Genomic DNA, 10,123 nt, shown 5'->3' with positions numbered 1-10,123 from the left:
CAAGCTGTGAGCCCTGGTTGTTGCTGCACCTTGATGTAAATCGACTGGAGGACCTTCTAAGGCACAGTGGTCGGGCTGGGAGGACTCTTAAAAGGCTTTACTGCCAATAAAAACCAATATGGGACTCATATCTGCTCCTGGTTCCTGGAATTTACCTGCAGCAGTCAGACCTCCAGGCAGCCGAGACCAGCGACAGCCAGACGGAGACTGTGCATCATAGACGTGGCTGTGATAAGAACGAGGGTTGTACAGAGCACTAAAACATTATTTATCTCTCTGACAGATATCTGAGCAAATAAAGATCGTACAATGTCACCTTCACGTTTCAGTGTGGGGGATTTAGTGACATCTAGTGGTTAATTAGCGACCAACTTTACACCTCGAGCCCCACCCTCCCCTTGCTAACTTGTAGGAGAACCAACAGACACAGATGTTTAGAAAAACTCTTAAATTTAGTTTCAATCTTGCAAAAGTTTAAAAAATATATATTAATTTCAAGCTTTCAAACACAGAGTTTCAACCTTTCAAAGCCTTCCCCCCCGTTTCAGAATATGCCAGAATATTGATCCTGTAAAACTCCATGTAAACATCTTTATATTTCAAACAGGAGGTTCAAGTTCTTTCTTGCTTTGTCATTTAAATGTCACGTCAGAAGCTGAGAGGCCTGTGCACTGGGACGCTGTCAATATTTTTTATAAAAGTGAATCCAAAGACCTAAATCCCCCAGTGACTGTTTTCATTCATTTCAATACGATGTGACTATGAATGATTAACTGCCGCTTCCCAGAAAAAAATCTATTAATATGGTTTCCCAGATGGAAACAACAGTGGCTTCATTTATATTTCAGTTCTGACCTCACTAAGAACTCACTGAATATTACAAGAAAATAAAGTCGGTTGAGTAAAGATCTGAAGTTGAAAGTCAAACTTCCATTGATTTATGTTGGATCTGGCTGCACGTCGAATCGGCATGAATCACTTTGTTTATAGACACGAGAGTAAAACAGTAAAACGAGAGCTCCAGACGGCCGTCAGTGTAATCATTCCCCAGGAGTTAAGCTGGTGACATGCCTGAGGAAGCATTGTTTCATCGTCGTCCCTCGGGGAAAATACTGCTCGTGCCAAATATGACACACTCCGCGTGCCAGCGTGGAAATAACTGTTGGAGTATCAGTGTTTGTGTCTGAATCAGCTGTCGGGAATGTGAACTCGTGGTGGACGAACGCTGCATGGGGCTCACCTGCCGCCACGTGTGCTCTCGCCTTTGTTAAACTTTATTTCATTCGTCCTTTGGCACTCACTGTCAACAGAAACCCAGCAACCTGTCGCCAAATAAAGCACCCACACATTTTTACGGGTTTCCAGAGAGGAAGGCGGATTCGGATTTAATTATTATTCATCATCATTAAGGGCAGCTTCAGTGGGATTCCTGCTAAGTTTGGACTTATTGCACGTCCATACTTTCTTCGTCGTACCACAAAAATACCACACAAACATTTCGTAGTACCACAGCCCCACTGCAGTTCCATTTGTTCTCCTGCTGTAGTTTTGCTTTTTTGAAGAAATTGTACTTTCTCTATTCTTGTTGTTCTGGGTTTGTACCCTCATGGTTGAATGCACTTATTGTAAGTCGCTTTGGATAAAAGCGTCAGCTAAATGAAATGTAATGTAATGTAATGGCCTCGGCCCATAAACCACTCAGCAGCCAATTTCTTAGAAACACAAACCCCATATATTGAATTACGTGTACTATAGAATACCACAGAGTACATGCCCTGTGGTGTAGGGTTAGTATTCAGAAATATGTGACACTAGAAACTAAATTTATATCATTTCTATGTGATTTTTAATCATTTTAAAGGATTATATTTAAATTTAAATTTAAATTTTGATAAAATATAAATGCTGTATGTTTTCTACACTTACAATAGGGAGGCTAGTTATTTTAATGGGAGTGAAAGTCTAGTATGAAGAAGTGCATTATTCAAATAGTGTAGCATCATTACTTTCAGTTGATAACCCAGACCCATTCAAATAATGCAAAAATATATTTTTTGTATAAAATAAGAACACTTCAAAGACAAATGTTGTTTGGACATCAAAGCCACCACAGTCAATGTTGGCGTTGCAAACCAACATTAAAGTCACCACAGTCATCTTAGGATCAAAGACAAAGGAGAAGAAAATACCATGTCATTCCTTGAAGATTCTCATTCCTCATCTCGACTGGACTCGGTTGGCTAACTTCCCAAGTCTTCGTGGAAAGTGTTGGATTAATATTAATATTTTTTGTCAGTTAAAAACTTTAAACCATCACAAAGACCAGTGACTTGACAGAGATGGATCCCGGTGATTACCCTCACACACCCGCTCTGAACGTTGCCAGCGTCAATGGAAGGAAAAGGACAATCGGACAAAATGGAGACAGACCAGCAAAGAAGAGAAGGCTAGAAGCTGACGATGAGTCGGCGTCCTGCTCAGTGGACATTGCCACTACTAAAGGTAAGCTCATGATGTGAAACTACAGTTGGGAATGTATCATCGTTTTACATACGAAAGTTGATTAACTATTGCAGAGAAACTGGAGTATTGGAATACGTCTAAATAAACTTCAGTTGGTTGTGTCTATTAGTGGAGAAAGTTTGGGTTTTATTTGTCTGGGTTCTGAGATGTCTGTCCAAGACCTTTTTACATTGACCTTAGTGTAATGGAGGTGAATGAGATTTCATCCGTGACGCTCAAAACCCTGAGAAATGACGTCGAAAAATGTAAGAGCAACCTCCATTCCCAAACCAGTCTCCTTGTTTGAGTGGGATATCCAATGAACCCACTGCAGATAGTTTTCTTTGTGATTGTTTCCTTTCTCTCACTCTTGAAAATAAAGTGAATGTATGCTTTCAAATTTATGAACCAAGCTAAGAAAAGACTGGTGTCATTTTAGGGAGGCACTGAAAGTTAATTTACATTGAATGACTCATCTTTGTGTCTTTCGCTGCCAACAAGCTGATGTTCCTTGTTTTTGTGTTTCCTCAGCTGTGGAGCGAGGCAGAAGGTCGGAAGTGAAAAGGAGGAAGAAAAGGAGGATTGCCTCAGGAGTCCGCCGAAAGGCTACCTTTGAGGAAAAATACTGGCAGCTGGATAAGCTTGGTGAAGGAGGATTCGGATACGTGTTTGCTGGCTTCCGCAAATCAGATTGTCTGCCAGTGGCCATCAAACACGTGGATAAAAAATCTCTCCTCAAACCAGTGTGGCTATATGGGAAGGAGCTCCCTGCAGAGGTGGCCGTAATGTTAAAGCTAGCAGCTGAAAAAGATGACTCTACGGGGATGTCTGCCCCCATAGAATTGCTGGACTGGTATGACCTGGGCCACGAGTTGATACTGGTGCTGGAGAGGCCTTTCCATTCCAAGGACCTTTACAATTACACTGTTGACAAAGGGTGTATACGGGAGCGGAAGGCCAAGATCCTTATGAGACAGCTGGTGGATGCTGCTATTGGGCTGGAGAAGAGGCACATTTTTCACTCGGACATAAAAGCCGAGAACATCCTAATTGATATAGGATCTCGTATCCCAGAGGTTCGCCTGATTGATTTTGGACTGAGCAAAATTGTCGAAAAAAAAGACACAATTTTCACCACACTCGGGGGCACCGAAACCCACGAACCTCCGGAGTGGTTCACACAATATTTCCACAGGGCTGGTCCGACCACAGTGTGGCAGCTTGGGATTGTCCTTTTCGAAATGCTCCACAAAGACGATTTCACGACCGAAAGCTTTCTCAATAAGACACTGAAAATGTCATCAAAGATGTCAAAAAAGTGCTACGATTTCCTTCACCTTTGTTTGAGGGAAGACCCTGTCCTGCGCTCCACCCTGACAGAGCTCCAACATCACAGATGGCTGAGATGAACTGCACCTCCCGACCCTGATCCAGGGTAGAGCAGTGAAAACCTTTCCAAGAAGGCTCCGGATCTCAGGTAGAGACAACGACCCGAAGCAGAAAACACAGGAGTGGCTTCAGTCTGTGAAAGTCCTGGAGTGGGCCGGCCAGGAGAGTCCAGACTCTGCAAACTCTTTGGATGCAAACTCTCGTGCATCCAAACTTCAAACCCTTGGATTAGCCGTGTGGCAGGAATGCTCTCAGACAGGAGCTGCAGGAGACGATCATAATAACCCAGTAAAGCTGACTCGGCTAAACCAGAAACACAATGACTATTGTTCCCTCTGGCCTTGATCCTGCAGTTGCTGCTGCTGCCACACTCCCCGTGTTGTTTCAGAACAGACCGCTGTTGTTTTGAAGTGGAGGGCACCCTGAGTGAGGACCCCAATTATTATTAATTGTCCTGTCAACACCAATCACGGACGTGGCAAACGATACACAAAATCACCACACGTGTTGTTCGGCTCCAAGCTTCATGCTGAGTCACAACAAACCCCAATAATCTGTTCAAGGTTCCTCACATTGCTCTGCGGTAAATCCTGACGAGGATCTGCTGCTGCTTTCTCACTTCAGCTCATTCGGACATTCTGCAGAGTTTCTACAAGGGGGCTGCCCGGAGAAAGTCGGAAGTTTACGTTCTCACACACAGCCCCCGGAGAATGTGCGGAGATTATCTGGAGTTCGGTGCATGTTTGAAAGCAGCTACAGAAGCAAAACAAGAGATAAGTACAGTGTCTCTGAGTTTCCACATCAGGGAGTTAAAGAAAAGTCAGTGATGAAAAACACCAAAGCTCCAGTCGGTGATAAAAAACGCCTCGATAATGGAAAAACCTCAAAGGAGGATCAAGTGGTCTGAACGCTGATTAACAGACTAATCAGTGACATCATTCTGTCTGGGGGATGTTGGCTGCTTTGAGGCGAAGCCGCTACACAAACCAGGAAATACACATGGGACACTGAAGAGAACCAACGTCAGTGTTTAGAGGAAAAGTTGTTTTTAAACAGAAAAATAAGGGTCAAATGTTAAATCACAGTTTGTGTGAAAATGTTTTGTATAATTAGTGTCTGAATCAAGTTATTGCCAAAAATGTGTTTTGTGAAATGCAGAAAAGATGTGAATTTATGTGTGTATATTTTACAGAAAACAAAAGTCTTGTACATGTGTTTTTATGTGTATTATTCATAATTTTCTACAATAAAGTTTCTGATTAAACTGTAAACCTCAATTACAATCATTTGTCATAAGGGTTTTTATAAAGATATTTTAGGAATCACTACAAAATGATGCATCGCAACCACAAAGAGACACAAAAAATACGAAGACAAGCAAATGACAACAAGGAGACGTCGAACAACCACAAAGATGAAAAATGACGACACAAAAATGCAAAATAGCCACAAAAATACCAAATGACTACAACCACACAAATGGATGACCTACATCTGTGTCTCCTTCAATCTGGGTGTTTTATTCCTAGTGGGAGCAAAGTGCCCTTTAATTGTCTGTGCATTGTCTCATAGTTCGTCTATTAGTAAAGTTTTAAATGTTTTAGTTTGACATCCACACAGATAGAGATCTAATGCAAAAGCTTTACTTCACAGACTGGATCTCAGAACATGTTTTGGAGAAAGCCAATGGAAGGAAAACACACTACAAGAGGAAATGATTTCCATTTCTGCCCGACTCAAATAAAGTGACATTTAGATGTAATGTAATAAGAAGAGAAGATCCTATCCCTTTGGCCTTTTCCTCCGAGCCACTTGGATTCATTTAACCAAACCACGTCTGAAAAACACGACTGCGCTGTCATCAGGTACAAGACAGAGAAGTCATCATCGTTCTCTTCAGATCCTTTCATCACTACTGATGCAACACGAGACCCTCACACGACGCTGCCCCCTGTGGAGGGTCAGGTCGCTGCAGGAGGGAAACTACAGACGAACCCGTGTGAGGTCAAACACGCACAAAGCTACGACTGGCAGAAATATGAACGGTAAATTACCAAGATGAAATATGGGACTGGTGTGTTTTTACAGTTCAGAGAGGAAACAAGTTAAACCTACATAAGCGAACACAACATTCAGATATTTTCAGCTACTACACTTGAAATGGTGACTGTTTTAGCAGCAGTTGTGTGATTAACAACCTTTGCACACGTGTGATACAAGTTGTGCCACCTGATAAATATTAAGTCCAATATTTACTTTCACTTTTGTCTCCAATGCTAAATCTGCTGCTAAACACTTAACTGTGTTCACTGTAGCTGCTCATTAACTTTGTCATGTGTTATTTCTTGTATTTACTTAACAATTTATTAAAACCGAAAATGCACAAGAGGCTTTGGTTCTTGTTGTTTTTGTTGCTGCATCATTATTATCTCCAGTGTCATGTGTTCAACTTGGTGTTTGTTGGCTGTTTATCATCTGTGAACACTTCTTTCCGCTCTCGTCAACTCGTGAAGGATCAGTTCCTCTGTCAATCATCTCAACGTGACGGGAAACCAACATTTCCTGTTTCAGCTGTTGAACATCGTACACACACCACAAACACACGCGTGCACATGTCAAACTTCAGATGAAGCCTGTCGGAAGACGAAGCCGGACGATGACTGGGAAAAATGTAAATGTTGTGGCTTCGTCTTCAGGATCGAAGCCAAATTTGTTTCCCTGTTTGGTCTCGAAGCGAAGCTGCAGGAAAATATAGATTGTTGTGACGGAGGGTTTGAGAGACAAAATAAGTGGCCGCGCCAAAGCTGAAGAGCAATTTCTTCACGCCCGTAAAACTGGACCGATTTCTTTTCCAGCCATCTGACTTTGGTCATAATAAGGAAACCGGCGTTGGTTCGGACGATAAAAACATCGTCTGCCTGCGTCGTAAATCCAGTGAATGTTCTTTATACTGCCTGGCGCACGCCGACAGCCAGTCGCCAAATCTTCTCTCTGTTTTTCTTCATTGTTTTCACAGATATCCGCGACTGAAAATCGTTTTTTCATCCTCCTCCTAGAATATAAACATGAGGTCATTTTCCAGGCCAAAGTATTTTTTCTGATATTCTTCTGGAAAAAGCCAGAAAATTGGGAGGTAAATAAAAAAAAAAAAAACTAGTAAATTTTTAAACAGAGTGCAATCACTATATCGAATCTTTATTATCTTTCATCGTGAATCCTTTATCACCTCCACCGAGGAGGTTATGTTTTCACACCTGTCTGTTTGAACATTTATTGGTTGGCTCAGATTATGAAAAACCTGCTAAATGGATTTCTATGAAACTATGAAAGGTTGGGACATGGCCCGAGATTTTGTTTATCACTTTCTTTAACTTTGCAAGAATGGACGTTAGATATTTGCCCCTTTATGTCATGTTGGTGATTTTTCTTTTTTTACTTGCTGCCAAAAGATTTTTGGGGACGATGACGATATCAACTGGATTGAGCCGAACCGGGACAGATTGATTTGTCATCAACGAAGGTTAAAGATCTCCCACCAGAAAAAAAGTTTAAGGACATTACATAAGTGTCTGATATTGATTTTCCACAACAAAACTACCTTGTAAAACACTTGCCCCCCCCCCAGCAGATGGATGTGTTAAACTCTGCACCTTCATCTTTCCGCACGGTGAAGGTCAAACTTCCGAATGCGGCAGCGATAAGTGAAACACATTGTGGACTACACGCCTACAAATTCCCCCAAGTCTCAAACCATCTGAAAAACAACTCAAATCTTGTATAAACACACTCGGTGGACGGAGGAGATGCCATACAGGTCACCATGGCGACTTGTGTTTACGCAAACGACAACTTCCTCCACAATCTTATCAGACAGATGCATGAGGGACGTCTTCTCTGGGGGAGGAGAAATCTTCTGGTAGCAGCAGCAGCAGCAGCCGTCTCTTCCATCCCAGTGAGACGTCTGATCCTCCTTGAATTCATCACGCTCGCTGACGAAATTCATATTTGAAACAAGCGCTCGTTTCCTCCGACACAGATAAGTCCCCCTGCCTTCAGACCTGATCAAGTGTCCAGGTGAACCACTTTAACGGGCCCTAAAAGTTGCATATTGCAGGTTGAAGTGCCCTTTGTCTGGACACGCTCTTATCTCCTGCCTGTGTTGCTTCACAGCGCTGTCGTCTGCACACACACGCTCCAGAGCTCAGTCCGCTCTGCCCCCGCGGCCACCCACTGCACCACAGTGCCACACAGGCCCAGCTCTGCACCACACTGCAACACAAGCCCAGCTCTGACTGATGCTGGTGGCAGTTTGAGGCCTCGTGGAGCAAAAGCCACAGACAATTATCTCAGCGTGGGGAAGTGACTGGTTTTTACTGCGTTCTCACTGGTGGTGTTAGGATGCTTTGATCAAAATGAAGGTTAAGTGGTGAAAGAAAAACTTTTTTCATCTGAACATTGAAACCTCTTTGTCAGATTACGCCCCAATAAAATTAAATTCGCCCAGTGCAACATTTCAAAGCGTTTAAAGATGCCCTTCGTTCACATATGACCTCAAGCTAAAGACGCCTCGCACATAACAGGATTTATGCTGTTTTCTATGCGTTCTCCTCCCTTATCTCGTCCAGATGCTGCGTATAGACGACCCAGCAGCTGCCTGTAATCCAAGGCATCCTCGTCTGGCACATGCCACTGTGTGCCATTTCACCTGAGGCTGTTTTTCTGAAGATGGGATCTAACAGATGGAGGCGATGACACAAAGAAGTCAAGAGATTCAGGACTGGGAGGACTGGGGGACTGCGGAAAACCAGACGAGTTACGTGGTCACAGAAGTGCAGACATGACACGCAGGGAACTGACGCTGCACTAGATTACTGACTAGAAGTGCAGACTCAGTTTGGGATTTATAACATTTTGGTACTTTGGTACAGATAATCTTTTGTTTCCGTTCATGTTTTTTAAAGTTGAGGTTGAGCCTGACTCATTTGTCGGTTGGCTGGTAAAATATTGGATATATTGGTTTCAGCGTTTTTGTTGCTTGCTCATTTTTACTCCTCAAAATAAACAATACAGAAAAGATGTGTTTTTATTTTTACAATTTGTGTAAAAGAAAATCTTTATTTTCTTAATTCAAGTTCTATATATTTGGTCTTATTTTTTTAACTCATTCCAAAAAGTGTCAATTTCTATGGAAGCAGCAAATCCAGATTTTTTTTTTCTTAGCTAATGAAAACTTGGTTGAAAACACACATACACGTAAACAGACATGGATGAATGTGGGAGGAAGGTGCAGTAAAAATAAATGATTAAAGACTTGGCAAAACAACATGGTGAAAATTAACCCCAATCTCAAAATATGTAACCATCTCATTATCACTTCATAACAGTATAATGGCAGAACTATGAAGTGGGCTGGTCATAAAGACAAAAGCTCCAGTCACGTGAACATGGCCAAAAGGCTGCAGAACAGTGGTGTGCACAGCAGCCAGATGTGCACCGTAGCCAGATGTGCACACACAGCGCACGTGATCTGCACAGAAAACATCAAATTAAAGATTTAAGTTCTAAAAAAAACAATCTTTCAAGCTTCAATCTACACTTTGGCAATTTCTTTAAACACAAATGTCACAAATTGTCTCTGAAAAGTGGCTTTAACACTGTTAATTATAAACAGTGTGAACAGAGCAGAGAGGAGGAGGAGGAGGAGGAGGAGGAAGAGGAGGTGCTACAAACCATCAAATTAGGACTAAATGGTCCAGAACGCGATGAAGGAAAATCACATTAAAGCTGTCAAACCTCTGGAAGTGGATTTTGTTTAAAAAGCTGATGATCTGCAAATTTGCCAGAAATAAGTTTCCACATGGAAAGAAATTATCTAACACGTCCAACTTTTTTCTATGAAACAAAGTGAAAACGAGACGGGGCCCGGTGTTGGTCCAGGGGCCTGGACGTCCTCTGGCCCGGACAGGAAGAGAAAGAAGAAGAAGTAATAGAACAGGAGGATCTGAGGAGAACAAGCTAATCCATCAGACACAAATCTGTCTCTTTGACATTTTATTGAGAAAAATGGTGATGTCAACATGAAATAATGGGAGATATTTCAGCCCTTAACTTTATATGGACTCAGGTAGAGGACAGACGTTATTGGAGACTAATGAAATTGAAAGAGTTTATTTTGTCTTCACTGACTGGGCCATGTTAAAAAATACAGATCAGCCCGATGGAAAACTATGGG

The 10,123-nt window shown here is 42.2% G+C and overlaps 1 protein-coding gene across 1 annotated transcript; it reads left to right on the top strand.

Annotated features, from left to right (window-relative positions):
- The first annotated feature begins 2,339 nt into the window (after positions 1-2,339).
- On the top strand, positions 2,340-3,911 carry LOC118099856 (serine/threonine-protein kinase pim-1-like). Its single transcript, XM_035144634.2, has 2 exons — positions 2,340-2,502; positions 3,034-3,911. Exons 1-2 carry the CDS (start codon positions 2,340-2,342, stop codon positions 3,909-3,911), a joined length of 1,041 nt encoding a protein of 346 aa, XP_035000525.2.
- Positions 3,912-10,123: the final 6,212 nt, after the last annotated feature.

This window comes from Hippoglossus stenolepis, chromosome 20 (genome assembly GCF_022539355.2).
Source record: "Hippoglossus stenolepis isolate QCI-W04-F060 chromosome 20, HSTE1.2, whole genome shotgun sequence".
Classification (NCBI taxonomy): domain Eukaryota; kingdom Metazoa; phylum Chordata; class Actinopteri; order Pleuronectiformes; family Pleuronectidae; genus Hippoglossus; species Hippoglossus stenolepis.
The sequence above is the reverse complement of the archived record's forward strand: the minus strand, read 5'-3'. Positions and strand labels throughout refer to the sequence as shown.

Coding starts and splice junctions, on each gene's coding strand:
- LOC118099856 (XM_035144634.2), top strand. CDS start 2,340: ATGGATCCCGGTGATTACCCTCACACACCCGCTCTGAACGTTGCCAGC. Junction 2,503..3,033: donor GGACATTGCCACTACTAAAG/GTAAGCTCATGA, acceptor GTGTTTCCTCAG/CTGTGGAGCGAGGCAGAAGG.